The sequence below is a fragment of the Bradysia coprophila genome, unplaced genomic scaffold, assembly GCF_014529535.1.
Source record: "Bradysia coprophila strain Holo2 unplaced genomic scaffold, BU_Bcop_v1 contig_561, whole genome shotgun sequence".
NCBI classification, from domain to species: domain Eukaryota; kingdom Metazoa; phylum Arthropoda; class Insecta; order Diptera; family Sciaridae; genus Bradysia; species Bradysia coprophila.
Window position 1 is genome coordinate 849,421 of NW_023503807.1, and position 20,650 is coordinate 870,070.

A 20,650-nucleotide genomic window follows, 5' to 3' on the forward strand; every position below is an offset into this window, starting at 1 on the left:
TCGGTGATTCTTTCGTTCGTTCATTTATTTTAATCAGATCCTATTTCTAAAAATGAATGAGTCTTTTCGGTAAATAGATACACTTAGAACGATGCGTAGCACACCTGGCAAGTTTTTTGTATTAGGGGTAGACCATTTGAGAGGTTAACAACCGAAGAAATAAGATAACTTACTACAGAGACCTCAGCTATGAATGGCCTTTGAAATGGATGCTAGAAATTAATTTGTAAATAATGAATGGACAAAAATTTTCAATTTCCGATGCGGGAATATTCTGTCATTCTGTGTGAAAATGTATTTATCAATGAAAAGATCAAAAAAATAGATAACTAAGAAGATGTTATAGTTATTTGTTCAAGGAGAGAAGAAAAATGGATATTTCATTTCGATGGTTTTGTCACTCGAAAATTTTTCACACAAAAATGCTTCCGCAGTTTCAACGGAAAAATTACTAGCGGTACATACACCCCTACTGACTGATGAGTATGTTACTATGTATGTACTATGGTTCAATTTATATTTTTAGCAGATAATAGAATTGACATGAAATTACAAGAGATTATTACCTTCTTGCTTTCAAAATAGACCTGTCTACCTGTCAATACTTTTCAATACAATTGTCTCATACGTCAGAAAAATTTAAATAGACGCCCATATCACTACCTTACCTACCTACGACACCTATATCTTCCAGGTCTGTCGTTGTAATTTTTTTTAAACACTTTACAAAAGTTGGAATTTTTTCCCCTAAAATAGCTGCTGCACCACATACACGAAAAATGTTGAAATTTTTTAAAGGTCAACATATGCGGCCTCAACACTTCTGCCAACCGCCATAATTTCAGATAAATGCATTACGTATTGTCGGTAATTTGCAACAACAACTATTTTGGTCACCCTAGTGCAGACCATTTTTTCATGATTTGTGGGATGAAAACATAATTACTTCGAGGATTTTTTGTTGTTGCAAATGACTCTGGAGGGTACCTTATTCAATTAACGAGGATTTGATTTGTGAAGCCATTAGGAAAGTGACAACTTTTTAATTGGTGAACTTTGTAAGAGCATAAAAAAGTTCACTAAAGTTCATCTTTGAACCCGAGAAAAAATTGGTCCAAGGTCCTAGATTCGCTCCCTGAACCTTGCGTTTTTGGCATAATATTACGTTTTTCGCAAGGTTCAGTGAGCGAATCTAGGGCATTGGACCAATTTTTTCTCGGGTTCAAAGATGAGCTTTAGTGAACATTTTTATGCTTTTTCAAAGTTGAAAGTTTCAAAGTTGTCACTTTCCTAATGGCTTCACAAATCGAAGATGCATTTTTTAGTCTTGTGACATTACACATGTAATCTCGTGACGTTTTCCGTTACAAAACTTACCACGCCATATGTACGATTTGTGAAGCTATTTCGAAAGTGAAAATTTTAAGCTTGGTATATTCTGAAAGAGCATGAAAAAGTTCACTAGAAAAAAGTTGGTCTATGGCCTTAGGCTCACTCTGTGTATATTGAGGCTCTACAGGTAGAGTGCGAATTTCGCAATTTTCAGGCAGTGATCCTAAGGTCATGGACCATTTTCTTTGTCAAGTTGGGTTGTTGTAGTATATCTTTTCAAGCTCTTCCAAAGTGCACCAAAATCACCAAGCGCACTACGCGCCCTACTACGTTTTTTGTGAAATTATCAAAAAAATGTTGAGTTTCAACAAAAATTCTACTCATTTTCACATTTTACATTTTGTCAGTCTTTAATTTGGATTTGTTTCTGTTGTATTGGTGTTTTTTAATGTTTACCCGGCGTGGATCGTGTCGTTCATCGAGCAAAAATTTGACATGTACATCCATATTAAGTTTGATGCTCTAAACGTAATGCTTCGAATTTTTGATTTTTTTGATAATTAATCATTCGCATTCAGGACTTTTTATTTTATTTCGATAAATTATGATTTTATAAGACAAAAGTACTTCTACGGCATGGGTAAATATTGTTTTAATTTTTTTATAAATCAAATTGAAACTACATATTCAAAGTATTCGCGCTAATATTCACTTACTGCATAGCAAATGGTACCAACCAAAAAAAATAAAAATTTCATAAATTCCATACATTTCAGTAGACAGCAAACTGACAAGGTGCTGACAAGGTGCGATTTCGCAGTCAGTGCAAAAATGAATTAATTTTATTTTTATTTTTATAAAACTAATTTGAACGCGTAGATTTTTTTTAAACTTAAATTTTGAATGAACATAGTGTCTTTGATCATTTAAAAATAAAAAACTTTTTGATGCGAATGATCAATTTTAAATTATATTAAAGAGTTCATCGCGAGAACTCGCAATATTATCAACGTATAATTTTGGTATTATTATGTCATTTTTTTGTAATTTCCAGGTTAAAGCACACAAAAAAACAGAATTGGTTGACAGTTGCACAAGTATAAAGTATAAAGTTGTAAAATAGAACAAAGGAACTGTCACGTAAACGGAGTAAAAAATTGAAATAAATTCAATTTCCACTCCGTTTGCGTGACAGTTCTTTTGTTTATTTTATAACTGTCATGTAAACGGAGGCTAAACGGAGTGCTCTTTTTAAGTGGAAACTATACTTAATACAATGATAATGAATAAAAGAGATGTCATTACACCATGTGTGAGTTCATCAAAAGGCAACTATCGCAATTCTTTTCAGATGTATGTTCTAACTCAACTTTCGATAATCGCTTCGGTGCGGTGTCCACCAAAATGTCATTACATTTTCATATTGTAGGCCGTAGACTAATTAAAAACAGAACCTGACTTATATCACTTTGTATTTAAATCGTTCGGTATCATTTAGTTGGTACAGTTTATTAAACTGACAATTGAATGAGAGGGCAGCAGGACATACTTATTGTATTCGCTTTGAAAGCGCTGTTGGTCGTGTGGAGTTCAGTGAGTTCAGTTTAATATAACATATCAATAAAAGTTTGATCACTCGCCTGCGAATAGCATTTTCAATAATAGGGTGACTATTCGCAGGCGCCTGTATTTAGTCACATCGTTTCTGTACTTTTCTCGTGGAACAGTAACGACTAGGGTGGGTCGATTTTACCAACTTTAACATCCACACCCAGTGGCTTGTGTAGCTGGAAGAAACTAAACTTGTGGCATCATTACTTTTTCGTTTCCGCACACTTTTGAATATCCCACCTGTATTTGAAAGTCTGATTTTTCCATGAAATACGAACTTTAGAAATCGGTGGGATACTCAAAAGTATGCGGAAACGAAAAAGTAATGATGCCACAAGTTTAGTATATTCAAGATACACAAGACACTGGATGTGGATTTTAAAGTTGGGAAAATCGACCCACCCTAGTAACGACCCCTATTTATTCGGCCATAGTCAAAATCGATTACGACCAATGAAAGTATAAACCAGGTATGGTCTGTTCATACAAACCGGAGGACATAGCGATTTCATATAAACAAACTCCCCTCTCATGAGAGGTAAATTTTTAGCCCCGTACGAAGTACGAAGGGGCTTATAGGATTACGATGCCGTGTGTAATTGATGGAATTCGAAGCAGACGGTAAGGGCAAAGTGTTTGCCTATGTTCATAGATAACGAATCCGCAATAAAAATTTTGTCTGTCCGTCTGTCCGTCTGTCACGTCGATATCTTGAGTAAATCAAATCCGATTTCAATTTTTTTTTTCCCTGAAAGGTAGTTGAAATAGTGAGGCTAAGTTCGAAGATGGGCGATTTTGGGTCGACCCCTCCAGAGCTGGGGCCCCATAAGTGCTTTAACGTTTTCCAAAGATTTCTCTGGCCATTTAAAGGCTACACTTGTAAGTGATACATCAAATGAAAGGTATTTACAATACCTATCCACAAAAAAAAAGTTTATGGAAATTGGATGACCGACTCGTGAGTTAGACCCCTTGGTGTGAACTAGGTACAGGGCGGCAATCCGTTTTTGCTTGTAGGTTAGTCAAATTTGAACGGATTTAGATAGATTTTGGTTTATTAGATAGGTATTGACCGTACCAATCAGGGAAAAAAAAGTTTATGAAATTCGGTTTACCGGAGCGTGAGCTAGGTCTCTTGGAGTGAGCTTATATGTGGCTACTCAGCCGTACAGTGAAGGTGGTGTTTTTTGTTAATATCTCGAGTAAAATTTAACCGAATTTCATGAATTTTTGTTTGTTTGAAAGGTACTAACGAATGTAAAGCAGCCGTTGTACTTTCCACCTCCTAACAAAATGGCCGTCGGCCGCCATTTTGGATTTTTGTAAAATCAATATAAATAGGTGAAAATGATAATTCCAAAATCACTGATCAGTGGGAAGTGTAGTTTGTGTTACTTTTGAAAGGAACGTCGTACGGGGCTTCGTAATTGCGCTATGCGCAATTTTTAAGACGTACACATTGCATAAGAATTTTACGACGTTTACGGGCGCAATAGGCTTACGGTAAGAGTAGGGCGACGGACGAAGTAGGGTCACGTGCGCAATAGATGTACGGGTTTGTACGGGGCTCAGTCGCAGCAAACGCTCCGACTGTTCTGACGGCTCGTTTTAATATGAAATCGCTATGTCCTCCGCTCCATACAAAGTTTGACATTCGGCCATACCTTGTGTTGACGTTCATTGATTACGACTACACTTGACTTTTATATGGCATTTAAATGCAACTCATTTTCAAAAGAAATAGGTATTGATGTGGTAGATGCGGGCTGAGAAAAAGGTCTTGACTACAGTTTTAATTTTAGAACAGCAAACGAGTCTTTCAAGTTGACTTTGAAATTCCAGAGTTTTATTGTAAGGGCATCACAAATATTGCAATGGTCCGAAATGGCAATAACGTGAAAGAAAAACCTTCTTCAGTTACCAGAATTGTTTTTGCTTAGTTTCGCAGTTTTGTTATAACTCCATTCAACAGTTTTGTTGTAATAAAATTCTAAACTTTGTCAACATACAGTACCATCGCTTGTTGTACGCATATAATACACATTTTCAAGAGCATAACAAATCATCTGAAAAGATTATCCGCGGTATTGAAATCATTTCACGTATCGAACAAGAAACATTTTAATTGTAAAACTGGTCTGTGTCGCATTATGTTGAGAGAGTCTCCGTTGTTAAATTGAATTCCATTTCAGTTGATCGCCGTCGTTTCAACCGAACGAACGTAGTTTTAATCCAATATCAATTTTAAATTGTTGTTTTTTCTGTATTGTCGTTAAACATTCACAAACGACTGGGGTATTGGAAGCGGTTATGAGAAACAATTAAAAATAATTTAGCCGACTAATAACTCAATTATCTAATAACAAGAAATATCGAGAATTATAAAATAAAATCCATTTTCAAGTATAATTAGTGAGACAAAAAGGTGAGAAAAGAAAGTATGAAATGAACGAATTTTTTGCGATGCACCATTAACAGTTTGAGTGTGGACTAGACAGACAAGTGATTTTATTTTTAAAAATTTTGTGATGCAATACAAAACCGGAATTTGTTGACATTTTAACAGCAAATTTGTATAACACAAATTTACTTTAAATGTCCATTTTATTTACATATCGAAACTTGTATTCTACGATCTATACGTGGTGTGCAATGATTCGAAATTGAACGAAAAAAACATCCAATTCCTCTTGCTTCATTCAAAATATATGTTTTTTTAAATGTGGCATTTGAGGGAAAAAATCCTTTAGTTGTGCAATCCAATTAGGGCGAGAGATTCCATCTTTGTTACCAGGAGACTTTGTGATAACTTTCGTTCCAAACAAATGATTTGTTGGCTAACTTTTTAATTTTATTCGATCCAAGTTTCTTTGATTATAAAGTTATAACAGGTCGAGGTGACACCGCAAATTCTTATATTGTCCTCCAGTCTAAAATCACTGTCGTTTTCGATTCAATTTTTTTAGTACAAAAATTATTGTGCATTTTTAAGATATAACGAAGTAGCTAAACGATTAAAAGCTTTACGACACTGTCTCCAAGTGTGATGACTTTAATATTGATCAGAATATATCCAAGAATCAGTCAAAAACACTGAAATTAGTTCAAAAATTTAGGGTTATTTTTCGCTCAGTGTTTAGAGAGCGACTGCTGCTACAGGTAGCAAGCAAAAAAAAATAAACATTATTGCGCTATACCCATTAGATATAGACTTATAGAGAGTCAGACGATAATCGTGTCAATTTAAATAAAATTATTCTCTGTAATTGCAACTTCATTCATTGTTTGAATGATTAATATCTCTAGCATAGTCTTTAAGAGTGATATCGCCAAAACTTGAACCAAATTTGGGGAAAATCAATACTAGGGTTCAGCGATCCGGGCGAGCTATAGCACGTTGGATTCGTCTTTCAATTCTAGACAATACGTATCTTTTCTTCATTTATTAATTGTGTACTATTGGTGTAAATTGGTAAAATGCAGGCACATGTCATAGGGCGGGGAAAACACTTTTTTAGTATTAACTCGAGGTAGACGATTTTTTCAAAACTTGAAATGTTGTGTGAGTGTGCGCCTCTAAAAGACCTATCATTAGAGTATAGGCACGAGTCGGTACCATTGTACGTTCGGGAGTAAACAATGAAAGTATGGTCGATTTTCGCACAGTACTGCTGGCCTGCAACAGAACGTTCCCGTGAAACTGACTATGGGGTGTTGTAGCTGGACACACTCACTATCATCCCACGTAAACAAAACCTCAGAAAATTTGTGTTGGAAGGCCAGGAAGTTGCACGAAGTAAAAAGTTGCCCACATTTACTCCCGAACGTACAGTGGTACCGCCTAGTGCCTATTCTCTAATCAATGATAGGTCTTTTAGAGGCGCACACTCACACAACATTTCAACTTTTAAAAAATCGTCTACCTCGAGTCAATACTAAAAAAGTGTTTTCCCTGCTCTATGACATGTGCCTGCATTTTACCAATTTACACCAATAGTACACAATTAATAAAAAAGGAAAAGATACGTATTGTCTAGAATTGAAAGACGAATTAAAAGATGCTATAGCTCGCCCGGATCGCCGAACCCGTGTTTTCAAATTGGCTCAAGTTTTGGCGATATCACTCTTAACCTACAAGGAAGTAAGCTAATCGAAAGCGCATTGAAATATCTATAAAGAATGATCATGGGCGCGCGTCAGCATAGCGCCCGTGACGCAAGTCCTATTACTAGAAAAAATTTCAAAACAAATTTTTTGTCGTAGACTGCAGAACCATATATACAGCAAATATTGAAGTTCTACAATTCAAAGACAAATGACTCCAAATTACCATTAAAAAAAACTAGGCGTCCGTACGAGTTCAACGAGCTATCACACGTTCTTGCAGCTTAAAATTTGGCCACGCAAAAAATCTTCCAAGAAGCCCCATTTCCATACATTTTGGTCAATTTCAGTACTTTAAACGAAATGAAAAAATCCTACGTTACTTTGTTAGTCCGTCCGTTCGTCCGTGTTTCCTATCTTCTAAAGTCTTCTTTAGATTTTGTTGAAATTTTGGGAGTAGATTCTAGTCGTCATTCTAAGACATTCCAGAAAAAAAAATTTGGGGGGAACCGGCCTTGTTTCGGAGCTAGGGCTCCTCGAAGTTCGCATATAGGCCCCATATAAGAACACCTTTAAGTGTGTGTGTGTGGATGGGTATGGTAGAACAAATTTGTTCGCTTTTGGTATTTGGTAAGCTCTGCTCGCCTCAATTTTTTTTCCTAAATTTAGTATTTTTTAAATTTTTTAAAATTTTTAAAATTTCTCAAATTTTTTGAAATTTTTCAAAATTTTTGAAATTTTTTAACATTTTTAAAAATTTTTTAAATTTTTTAAATTTTTCAAAATTTTCAAAAACGCAAAAACTGTAACAGCAAAAATTTGACCAAAGAAATTCTAGAAACAAAATTTAACCAAAAAAAATTTTGCGTCATAAGTGGCAGATGTTGAGGAAAGTACTTTTAAGAATTTTTTTAAAATAGGCAAGAATATGTCCTAATACGTCCGAACCATCTGCCACTTTGTGACGCAAAATTTTTTTTGCTTAAATTTTGTTTCTAGCATTTCTTTGGTCAAATTTTTGCTGTTACAGTTTTACTGTAATTTGTGCCGGTAGAATAGGAAATTTCCAACACTTTTCCCCAAATTCAACAGACCAGTTTTAAGAACTTTCTAAAAATAGGCAACAGACTGAAATTTTCGATGCATAGATCTCGTACCATCATTTCAATTCTGTAATTCCCACTCTTCGTGTCGTATGCTTTTCGAAATTCCCCACAATCGGAGGATAAACATTCGAGATTTCTGTTTGCACAATTGAATACACACTTTCGTTGCACACATTCAAATTTCATAGGTTGACACCAAGCCGAAAGATCATGAATCATTCAAGCAAATAGTAAGGCTGGTTTTTCTGTCGCATAATATACGCAAAGACATCAATGAGTCGATTTTGAATTCAAAATTTAAATCTGGTTATTGTCTGAACTGTAGCCATTGACCATATCAGAATAATAGTTAGCATAAATAACAAAATGATATTTACAACACACGAGTCGTCTATAATCTGTGAAGGTCAGAACAGATCAACACTGAGAAGAAGATGAACACAACAAATAAAAAACGAAAACATAATAGTTGCTTACATGACAAGGGATATTAAGGCCCGTCATTGGGAAATGACAGGACAGTTTCCCGAAAATGTATGGAAAATTTTATCACAAAAATTCACCGAAAAAATTCAAAGAAACTCACCTCTTATGCTTTCCATTGTATTCGGGCATAGTCTCTTTAGGTCGCCAAGGCATATTTGAACACTAAAACACTTTTTACTCGATGCAAAAACAAAAAGTTCTTTTTTGTTTTGTCGCGACAAAAACACAGAAAATATTTCGACACAACTGTGACACTCCGCTACCTATAAGTACTAGAATGAATGTTTGCTGTGTTCACTTCGGTGATAAAATATTTTCATTCAAAAAAATGTCGGACATTTAAAAACAATCATCAAACGGTTGACAAAGGGTAGCGTATACATTTAATAATGCTCATCGACCATTTTTTAAAGCTTTACGAGAGCTCAGCGGACATTCTTTCAACGATGGGAGAGCATTTATTAAAAATTTAGCCTCTCGTAAGACTGCACTGAGCGTAAATGAATGTTCGTTTCTCTTTAGTAAGCTAAGAAGACTTCGCGAAGTCTAATTATGCCACCTCTTTGAATAAAAATATCGGCTGAGGTCGAATAATTCTCCGCTGAGCTTTAACAAACCTCCGCTGAGCTCTAATAATTCTCCGCTAGGCTTCAGGAAGTGTCCGTTAGGCCTAAGGAAGTTTCAGGAAGGCTTAATGGACCGAATCGGACACTCAGCGGAGATCTGCCAAAGCTAAATGGAGTCTTATTAAATCATAGCAACAATTATTAGGTATCCGCTGATGCTCATTGAGTGTTCGCTTAGCTTCATTGCCTTACTACAACGTGCTAAGGTCTGACGGACTCTTACTGAAGCCTAGCGGAGAATTATTAGAACTCATTAGAGAATTATTAGAGCTCAGCGGAGGTTTGTTAAAGCTGTTGTATTCGACCTCAGCCGATATTTTTGTTCGAAGAGGTGGCATAATTAGACTCAGCGAAGTCTTGTTAGCTTACTAAAGAAGTGGGAGAGGTTACAATTTTAATAAATGTCTACCATCGTTGAAGTGTCGGACACTTTTTTGAATGAAAATATTTTACCGCCGAAGTGAACACAGCAAACTTTCATTCTAGTCCTTATAATAGCGGAGTGTCACAGTTGTGTCGAAATATTTTCTGTGTTTTTGTCGCGACAAAACAAAAAACAAAATTTTGTTTTTGCATCGAGTAAAAAGTGTTTTAGTGTTTAAATATGCCTTGGGGACATAAAGAGACGGTGCACGAATACAATGGAAAGCATCAATGGTGAGTTTCTTTGAATGTTTTCGGTGAATTTTTGTGATAAAATTTTCCATACATTTTCGGGAAACTGTCCTGTCATTTCCCTATGACGGGCCTTAAGTTGAAAAGTTTAGTTTTCGTGTGAACATTCCTATCCGAGGCGAAACCGAGCTCAACAATCACATGAAAGCGTTACTTCTCATTTTTGTCCCGAGTTTTGTAATGTTATTTACATGCTGTGAGTTCCTAAACCAATTCTCTTGGATTTGACTAGTTATATGGAATAAGCCAATTGCGAACCTAGGCGACTCAATAGCATGTGAAAGCATTTCACAGCAAACACTGACATAATTTCATTTAAGATGTTCAAAATACTGTTACCGATCGTCGGTGTGATGCTCGCGCACACCTTAGGCTATCCACAGAGTATCCAAGATAACATTGACAGTGTATTTGGTCCACAAAGCCCGACAACGCGACGTCCTGCCAATAACCGTGGAGCAGGAGTCATTGTAACGCCCGAACCGATCGTCGATCCAACGCAAAGTCCACAAACATTCGTCAACAATGGACAGCAATGTCTTTGTGTGCCCTATTACATGTGCGATCCGACAAATCAAACCGTTGTTGACGACGGCGGTGTGGTTGATGGTTTTGGTGTAATTGATATTAGATTTGATCCTCAATCTTGTCAGGATGTGTTAGATGTATGTTGCAATTCTGACAAACAAAAAGAGGTACCAATTGTGCCAGTACCAATTGAACAAAAACCAGGTCGCGCATCGGGCTGTGGCATAAGGAATGTTGGTGGCATCGACTTTCAATTGTCGGGAAATTATGTAAGTTGTGGCATTGACTTCACTAACTGGACTGTACGTTACATAGAACTATTCCTCTTTCTCCAGAATAATGAAGCCGGCTTTGGTGAATTTCCATGGACTGTTGCACTAATTAAAATTTCTGATGATTCTTGCGTTTGCGGTGGATCTCTTATACATCCGAAGGCAGTGTTGACTGGAAACCATTGTGCCAAAGCGTAAGTCTACCAATTGAAGCTGTTACTTACGGTACGAGTTGATGTTTGATTTGATTGTTTTCAGATTTATAAACGACGCTAAAGACTTGAAAATTCGAGCTGGAGAATGGGACACACAAACCACAAAAGAACGACTGCCCTACCAAGAACGAATTGCTTCAAGAATATTCAGCCATCCGAACTATAACGAACGATCGTTGGCTAATGATGTTGCTATTATTGAACTTGAAGATCCATTCCAGCTGGATCAGCATATTAACACTATCTGTCTACCACCATCCGGTTATGTTTCATCGAGCAAAAACTGTTTCGCTAGTGGATGGGGGTGAGTACACAGCTTGCGTGAGTTAAACAATGGCTCCAATAAAATCGAAATTGTTGCAGGAAAGACGTTTTCGGTAAAGAAGGCAAATTCAGTGTTATTCAAAAGAAAGTCCCACTGCCAATCGTTCCGTTCAATGAATGCCAATCAGCTCTTCAACAGACGAGATTGACCAGCAAATTTCGATTGGATACGTCGGTATGTTATACTATTAGACTGTTCCGACAGTTCCCTAATTCAGCTTCCCATTTTAGTTTATCTGCGCAGGCGGAGTGCCCGGAGTAGACACATGTCAGGGTGATGGCGGAGCGCCTCTTTCTTGTCCGGTAGGAAACCCATCACAGAATCGCTATTCACAAAGTGGAATTGTGGCATGGGGAATTGGTTGCAACGAAGATCATCCAGCTGTGTACGCTAATGTCGCATTGGCACGTGATTGGATTGACTCTCAAATCCGGTACATCGGCCTTGACACCAGCTATTACACTTACTAAAAACAACATGAATTTGACGGCATTGAAATAATATGTACTGTGATAAGCGAGTCAGTAAATGTTTAATTTGATTTATCAATTTCATTTGAGTTTTGAAAGTTGATATTCAACTGAATCAAAGAAGCAGAATTCCTAATCGAACGGAATTTAATTTTGTTTTTAAATGAGAGAAGTCAGCAACATATCCACCCCGATAAGAATTTTGGATTACAAAATTCATTTTTAATTATCGCGTAACTATACTACACTGCAAACGTAATTTTTTTTCGGTACTTTTTGCACTACAGTCCAACACATTATAGCGAAACTGAAAACAAATTCAGAGGGTTTTTTAGCGTTACAATTTGGCAACGGGCTGAGGATACATACACAATGCTCAGGGACGAGGACAACAACGAATAAATAATCAATAACTCCTTTTCATATTTTAGTTTGGACATCATCTGAGACATTAAAACAAAATTGCTTTAGTCTTTATTGTTGATTGAAGATCCTGTGTAGATCAAACGTTGCGTCCTTAACCAGGACGTTTAGGATTACTGAAAATACCCCCAGCTGAAATGCCTACAGACAAATTGCTAAAAAATCAGAAAAAATCAAAACAAACAGAGAAACCGATTCTCTTCCCTCCCACAGTTCACGTTAAGTGAATTTTGAGACAGAACTGCTGTTTCGACCTCAGGTGCTGACAACGGTCACTGGCCAGTGTGGTCTGACCATCTTCAGTTGCTATGTCAACACCCTTCACAAGACAGTATCAGATCACAACGTTGAACAAGTTCTGGAACAAGTTTTGATAATTTTAGCAGAATTTTTTGGGCATTGTAGTATGGCGAAACCAGTTCGCCGAGTTACATGGAAAATAAATTTGTTCGTCAATGAATTATTGTAAAGAGAGCGGTTTCTGTAACGAACAAGAAACAAAAGCAGTAGAAAAAACGACAATAAATCATTTCTATATCCACTTAAGTGACGTTACTCCCAAACGACGGGTAAGCCCGAACGCGCTGCTTCGATCCATAAATAAATGTGAACGAATCAATTTGATCGAAGTCGTAGATTGTGAGTAAATATCACGGGAAGGTAGCAAACATCTAAAAATAATCGGTATTTTTAACACATATTTCTTCCTTTAAAACTGAAAAAATTAAAAAAAAATCTCTTTGATTTTCAAACGACGGGTAAGCATGAACGCGCTGCTTCGACCATTTACTACTAGAGTTGTGAATTAAAAATGTAAGAAAGTCTCTTATAGAAAAAACTTTCCTTTCACGTACCTACCCTCACAATCCCCATTGACAACATTATCAAATCTTTAAGCCCGATTCCCGTCAGGATTTGACACATTGAAATTAATTGCGGCTTGCCAACTTTCGGCACCTTAGACTTAGACTGAATTCTAGATTTTTAGAAATTTATTTGGAGGCATTCCTCGACTATTTAAGTAAAGTCCAGGGTGCCGAAAGTTGACAAGCCGCAATTGTTTTGAATGTGTGGAGCTGATAAATTTAACTCTATTGCAAAGTTCGGTTAAATGTATCGATCGTTAAACTTATTGTAGCTCACGGATCGGATAAATTTAACTGACACTTGTTAAATTTAGCAGCGCTGACAGGAATTGAGCTATGTTAAAATGATAGAAGTGATTTCATAGCTGAAAACTTTAATAACATTCCAAAAAAGCAATTATATATGTTGCTGCCTTAAATCTTATACTGTTTTTACAATCGTTTATTTCGATTAATATATGCCCTGTACTATCTATCCCTTTCAAGCTAAAGCTTTTGCGTGTGCATGGCTCCATCTTATGTAAAAACATATAAGCTTTTCAGCTTTATAAACCAGATGCATAGCAATGAACTCAACCCATTCTATTATGTACATATCGTCTATCAATAGGTGAGTGACTTTTTTTTATTATACTCACCACCAAAGCAGAGGTGAAAAGCGCTGATAATATTGTGTACAGGGTAGTGAATGCTGAAGATGGTGTGTTTAGTCGTTTTATAAGCTTTCGAGTGTTTTTAAACAAGTAATTAAGATAATTGAAGATAATTTACGGAGAATATTTTTTTTATTTTGTAGAAAATATCTTCAAGATTTTGTTATGTTCGGAATTATCTTTAATATAAATTATAACAAATATTCGAGATGTCTTCCAGACTTGAGTTAAATGAAAATATTACAAAAAAAGAAGAAGTTTTGCATTTAAAGTTATCAGTCGATTTTTATTTCTATTAAACAAATTCGTCTAAAATTAGTGCAAGATCTAATATGAAAAGCTAAAATCTGGTGTATAAGTATGGTTTTATCAGTCGTTATATTGCTCATTCTTTTCTTTGCTTCTTACATTGGCATTTTCATTTGTAAACACATCCACACACACATTCACACACACACACACGCACACATGCCCAAACACGATCACAGTGGAATCAAAGAATGTGAATTTTGTATTTCCAAATAGAGTGAAAAATAAGCGTACACTCTCTCACATTGTTCAGTTGACGAGGAACCGTCGGTCTGTGCATAATACCATTGTAGATGGTGGCTGTCGCGCAAATTAAAATTTATAATAAATAAAAATCAAAAGTGTCAAAGAATATGATTTTTTTTTTTCTCTCTCTCTGTGTGCTTCTACTTAGTGACGATAAAGTGTGATAATTAAAAAAAAAATAATTAACATAAACATATTGAATCTTGTTGAGCATAGACACAAATCATACTTTTATTTATGGGGATGATAGAAGAATCAAACTGAGGTGTTCAATTCATTCTATTTGATTTAAATTTTTTTATTTGGATGGAATGGTTATTACATACTGAAACGGTTAAAAAGAAAATTTTAAACAAAAATTTTTGGTGCTTGAAAAGAGATTCTTTTCACCATAATTTTTCCATATTTTTTTTTTTCTTTTGTGGATTTTATTAAAAATATACAAATGTGTATATTGTGTTACACATAACTAACTACACTGTGAAGGAGAATTATATCATGTGAGAAATAATCGGGAGTTTTTTTTTCGACACGTATCTCCGATATATATATTTCTTCTAATTAGTTTTTTTTGTGTTCTTCTTCTTCTTCTTCGTGCATGAATACATAAAAAAAACAATTTGTGTGACAATGTATTGAAGACAATACTCGATTTAAATTAGGATTATTCTTAAATTAGGATCAGCAATGGAGGTTAAGGTGAGTTTAAAAACTTTTTTTTTGTTTTATTTATTACTTTACATTGTGTTGTTGCATGGTGAAATGTCTCCTACACACATTTCTTTCGGTTTTTTTTGTTTTATTTAATTTGAATAGAAAGAAAGGGAGAGAGAGAGAGAGAGACGGAGAGAAACCAATTTTGATTTAATTTATTTATTATGACTAAATTTCGCTAAATTTACTGAACACTTTCTGTGCTTTGTTAATGGAGATATTATTTTGCGTCATATTGAATTAATAAAAGCAAAAAAAAAGTTTGCTACGTCGTTTTATTAACCAATAAAATGCGTAATTCTCAACACCATAATTATACCTATAATCAAAAATGAAATATGTAAAACGAGTATCCGAAAATTAACACTGTTCTTTCGACTAAATTATGATTGTCCTTACAAATAAAAAAAATCACTTCGAAAACAAGTAACATTCAACTAAAAAAAAACAACAACAAAATACAAATAATAATAAAATAATATAAAACAATTAATCACGGTTTTAATACACAATGTATATACACACATATAATGTGATACACGAAAATAAAAATATAATTTCAATATGTGTAGAGATATATGTGGCGGTCGTACATTTTTCGTTTGTGTTGGTATTATGTGATTGTGTGTGTGTTTGAATTTCTGCTTCGAATGAATGTTAAACCAACTTGTGGTGAAGTCGTATAAGCTATAGTACAGCATGTTATAATGTTGCGTATCCCCACATATATATACGAAAATTGTATCTATTGAATAACATTAGTGAAGTACAGCCTTATCGAAGGGAAATCTCATATATGAAATATTGTTCAACTGAATTTGTTTGCTCGTATTTTGAATTAATAATTATTAAATAATTAAACGAGCGATATCGATTATAATTAGAAAAGAAACCGAAGAAAAAAAACACCACAAATTCACACACTAAATAAATTTATTTATTTTTTAATCCAATTAAACAGAGAGTGTTATTTCATTAAAATAGGAATCTAAATAGAAAATTTTCGTTACTTCACAATATTGTGTGTAAGTTAAATATACAATGATCGAAATGGATGTACATATAAGTTTGGTTGTCGTTGCGTTTATAATATGTATATATAAATATAACCGCTGTTCAAAGACGACGGATGAGATAGAAAAATGTCATTCGATGTTCGGCGTAATTTTCGTTTTTTTTTTTCACTCTATGATTATACTCTCATTTACATTTTACTCGTACTGTTTTCAATTGATACCAGCACACACATTTCCATTTTTGTATTGCGTTTGTTATAATGTTAAAATTATTGTTACTTGTTTTGGATATACATAAAAAAAATGAACTTTCTGATAAGAATATTTATACAATGCACTACTTGCACATCATTATATTATGGTGTAAGATGTGGAGATTTCAGAATTTCATTTAAATCACCGAATGGTTGACACGTTCTTTGTGCGCTGTTACCATTAACACGTAGGGGATAATTCTCGAGCAGGCACTTCAGGCACACCGGAAAGTGCTAAGGGAGTCGAGGAATACCTCCAAATAAATTTCTAAAAATCAAAAGTCAAATTTTTGATTTTTAGAAATTTATTTAGAGTTATTCCTCGACTCCCTTAGCACTTTCCGGTGTGCCTAAAGTTGACAAATCACAATAACCAGCAACGTGTTAATTCGAAGAAATATTTTTAATTTTTATATTATAAAATTGTTGCATTTGAATGCAGCCATAACCTTTGCGGTTGGCTTGTGTAGAAGTACAGACCACACAAAAATCAAATGAAATGAACAAAAAGATCCATGCGCCATTTATGAATCAAAGTTGACAATAATTAGCGACGCAATTACCACTGTCGAACTTTCTGTTTTATCTCATTTATAAATTGCCCGATTAGATTTTCCGTAGCCCGGTTACTAAAGCCAATCGGAGTGGAGGGTCTGTTCAATACGGATTAAAATATTAAAAATTACGACCGGGTTTAGGGTGAAAGAGGATTACCGAATTAGGACAACTCATAGACCGCAAAAATTCCGAACGTCTTTCATGAACACTGTTCATTGAACAGACCCTTAAGATAAATTTTCGTATACGAAAAAGGAAACAAATGGATTGAGTCAATAGCCATATAGCCAAATGGAAAGTTTCGCATACGTACAATCGAAAACAGCTCACAAATTAATATTTTCTTATGAAAAAAATTGACTTTGAAGTTTGTTTGTGTAATATATTGACATTACTACACCCACTTCCATCTCTACACAATTACACACAATTTAAATATTATCACTCCAAACTACCTAAACTATGTACTATTAAACTACAGGTTCTATACTATAAAGTACATACTTGTTACAGTAGACGACTACACGAAAAAACTCAATTTTCAAATTATACTCTAATGGTATATAGAATTTGGGTGCGTAGAAAAAAGCATGCATAAAATCAGTACGGGTAATTACATGTCTCAAAAACTCATATTGTGTTTAAAATAAATTAACAAAAATCGAAAACTAATATCTGATTTCAACATGTTACATAAAACTGCGAAATTTCATGACCAACCATATTTTTTCCGTCTTCTTTTTCGTTTCGTTCACTTTAGTCGGTTTTTTTTTTGTGAAATATCTAACAAGATAAATAAAATTAAACCAGAAATTGAGTATAATGTTAATGTATACATATTCAGACAGTCGTCTCTACTATTAATGCGGTATGCATGAGAGTATTATACATAATATTTAACTGACGGTTTTATAAAACAGGAAATCGTCCGAATAGAGACTCACAGTCTTATTTTCTGTATATTAAAGTATTATTTGGTATTTTTATTATTATTTACAACTATACTATCATTTGTTGTTCTACCAAACAAACAATTTTTGTAAGTCAAGATCTTTATTTATTTTGATTTTTTTGATTTTGAAAGATGATGATTAGTTTAGGCAGCAAATTTTTATTAAATTAAACTTCAATGTCAACATTGAACATTGAATTCGTGTTCGTTGAATGGTAAATTTTAATTCATTTCTCATGACGTCATCGTCATCCATTATGTATATAAATGATATGCAGACGTATGTTAATGATCATGCACAAAAATATAATATTCTCAAATACCAATATCCCATAATCAAAAAAAAAAAATGTTTTGTGGCTACATCGATCGAACCCAGTTGTTCTGTCCGTTTTAATAGCGTTATGTAAACTACCTGAAGTGAACAAACAAGCACATTCACAACAATGCCATATAACTTGAGATATTAACACAGTTCATTGTTTAGGGTATACAGTGCAAGAATTAGACTTAATTAATGTTTAAAAGAGAAATGCAATGACCAAAAATGATTTTCGAACAAAGTTCATTAGTGATTTTTGATGGTTCTTACTTACAACCTATTTAGGTCACTTACTAAACATTACTCATTAGTCATTACTCATGTGTTTTTCAATAAAATAATTGAAACAAATTCTGTCGTTTATATACTAACTAGGTAGCTACTTTCATCCTAATGATCGTCTAATAGATAAATTATTGTTAGGACATTAAAGAGAGACAATCATTAGGATAAATTGCATCCAAGTAATATTCTATAAAAGAAACAACACACAATTATTCGAATATTCGGCAATTTATGGAGAATCAATAATATGTTGGCAGCCTTTTCTTCCATATCTTCCACAGTTTTTTTTTCTTCTTCATAATTTCCACAAAAAAACATCGTATTACTTAAAGTAAGTCTACCAAAATTTCCACCGAAATCATAACAAATATAAAAGGCACTTTTAATACGAATTTAGAAAATCAATAAATGTCGCAAGGTTGATAAGAGCTTTTCGGTTATTTTGGGGCTGTGTTTCCGTACGTATATTGTGAATAATATCTACGTACATATCTATATGTAATGTGGATTCTATACAATATGTTATACACATCTATACGATGAATTCAACTTTCTGTATGGTTTTTGTTTTCGTTTTATTTTTCTTGCTTGAACCGCTCTTTATCCACACATATATTTTCGTTGTATAAAATAATTCATGCTTACCAACGTAGCGTGGCATATTAAAAACTTGTTGGAAAATAAAGGTTGTGCTAAAGTAGAATTGTATATTTAGAAGAAGAAAAAAAAATCATTAAAAGTAAATGAAAATATTTTGTTAAAAACAAAATTCAATTTTTTTTTCTTTCGTAAAAACTCTGCGTTTAATTTGTTGATGAACGCAGTGTAGAATTATTGGATATTCTTGAGAGACAAAGAGCAAATGAGAAGGATGCTTGCAATCAAAAAAAAAAGGAAAAATTGACAGGGAAAAAAATGCAAATTTAATGCAAATTAACTACTCCGTTAAAATGTTGGAAATTCCGATAAACCAAAACTTACAACTTATTTACATTGTACGAGTTTAAGACGTTCGTAAAAACTGTTATTTTACATTAAACGATTTATAATATTTATGAATTCAAACACAAAGACGATATAATTACAGAACACGATCGTAATGATTTATATTCAGCCAGTTTATCTGTTTACTTTGTTGCTCTAATATTTGATAAAAAAGACAAGTATTTAATGCTGATAAATATTTATTGTTTTTCAAAATAAAAATAATTTTATTTTCTTATCTCCATTGAAATTCGAAACCATGTCATGTATATTACACACACGATGCTTGCGAACAACCCGAGCGTATTTCATTCCATCTACACCATATTTATGAAGTGTGAACAGTGTGTAAGATTTGGATAATCCATTATGAAAATAAAAAATTTGTTGAGTTCTCCACCAAAAAAAAAAAAATTTACGACAAAAAAGCAACTTGTAAATGCCTCTCTCTGTTTTCAAGTGCAATCAAATAAAAATGCATACACCGTCCACATTTCCATTTATTTGACTCTGGAAAAGTAATTTAGTCATTTAATTAAAAATAGACCAGAGAGTTACAATAAAATTAAATATTAATAAACCATACTTTCAAGTTTTACAAAATTATCAAATTTATTACTCGCCTTTCTATATACGCGCTCTATCTATATACATACATTTATAATATATATATACACACATTATACGAGCTACAAACAAAGTGTATAAAATATACAGACACATGCGCATTATCTGTTTTTGTACCCATTCAAGAGGTAGCACAATTATTACCGATGTGATTGCTTTCGATGTCACTTTTGTGGTCATATCTCCATTGACTGGACTCAATCGGAAAAAGATTTGTGTTTCATTTATTGACAGTGACGTAATCTCGAATCTAGACGCATCAATGCGTATAAATACGAAACGACTATAAAACAGCTGTTAAAAGTTGTATACAATTTGACTGTTTGACTTAATGATCAAATTGTGGCAGTAAAGAGTGATTCTTCACAGAAAGTTTCTTTTACAGATCAGATCATTCCAAAATGCTCATATTTTGTGTGTGCGTGTCTAATTAAAAAAACAAATTAATCTATCGCAAACACAACTGATTGAAGCGCCACCACCACCACCAACAACACATCGATACGAAGACAAGTTGAAAAGGCATTAGCAAAAATGTTCTTTTTTTATATAGCGGTTAGACTAGCACTCTATTGACATAAATTCCCCCAAGAAAAATTTGAAATAAGCGGCATGGTTATACGACTCTTTTCCGAAACATTTTATTTCTTCACTTCTCATTACTATACATTTTATTATATAGATTATTTTC

The 20,650-nt window shown here is 34.0% G+C and overlaps 2 protein-coding genes and 1 long non-coding RNA gene across 8 annotated transcripts in view; 2 read left to right on the plus strand and 1 right to left on the minus strand.

Moving 5' to 3' along the window:
* Positions 1 to 584: 584 nt before the first annotated feature.
* LOC119083193 lies at positions 585 to 17,111 on the minus strand. Its single transcript, XR_005088815.1, has 3 exons — positions 17,099 to 17,111; positions 3,067 to 3,183; positions 585 to 595 (listed from the first exon to the last, which is right to left on the minus strand). It is a non-coding gene; the product is annotated as an uncharacterized LOC119083193 (long non-coding RNA).
* Positions 5,127 to 11,829, plus strand: LOC119083187 (phenoloxidase-activating factor 2). 4 transcript variants are annotated; one of them, XM_037192850.1, is made up of 6 exons: positions 5,127 to 5,381; positions 10,261 to 10,737; positions 10,804 to 10,934; positions 10,999 to 11,259; positions 11,319 to 11,454; positions 11,511 to 11,829. In XM_037192850.1, the coding sequence occupies exons 2-6, from the start codon at positions 10,261 to 10,263 to the stop codon at positions 11,748 to 11,750; spliced, it is 1,245 nt and encodes a 414-aa protein (XP_037048745.1). In that variant the 5' UTR covers positions 5,127 to 5,381; the 3' UTR covers positions 11,751 to 11,829. The 4 variants fall into 4 exon arrangements, with proteins under 4 accessions (XP_037048745.1, XP_037048744.1, XP_037048746.1 ...); XM_037192849.1 differs by having other exon boundaries at positions 5,127 to 5,368; XM_037192851.1 differs by lacking the exon at positions 5,127 to 5,381 and adding an exon at positions 5,429 to 5,445.
* The window catches only part of LOC119083185 (nuclear factor of activated T-cells 5-like), a 47,046-nt gene continuing 40,637 nt past the window's right edge, over positions 14,242 to 20,650 (plus strand). For all 3 annotated transcript variants that reach the window (XM_037192845.1, XM_037192847.1, XM_037192846.1), the window contains exon 1: positions 14,242 to 14,946. In XM_037192845.1, the coding sequence (XP_037048740.1) occupies positions 14,935 to 14,946 (12 nt within the window). In that variant the 5' untranslated portion in view covers positions 14,242 to 14,934. The remainder of the gene's footprint in view (positions 14,947 to 20,650) is intronic.

Bases quoted from the DNA above. Each gene is read 5' to 3' on its own strand.
- LOC119083187 (XM_037192850.1), top strand. From the start codon at position 10,261: ATGTTCAAAATACTGTTACCGATCGTCGGTGTGATGCTCGCGCACACC. The intron at 10,738-10,803 runs GTAAGTTGTGGC...CTCTTTCTCCAG, and splicing joins TTCAATTGTCGGGAAATTAT to AATAATGAAGCCGGCTTTGG. The intron at 10,935-10,998 runs GTAAGTCTACCA...GATTGTTTTCAG, and splicing joins GGAAACCATTGTGCCAAAGC to ATTTATAAACGACGCTAAAG.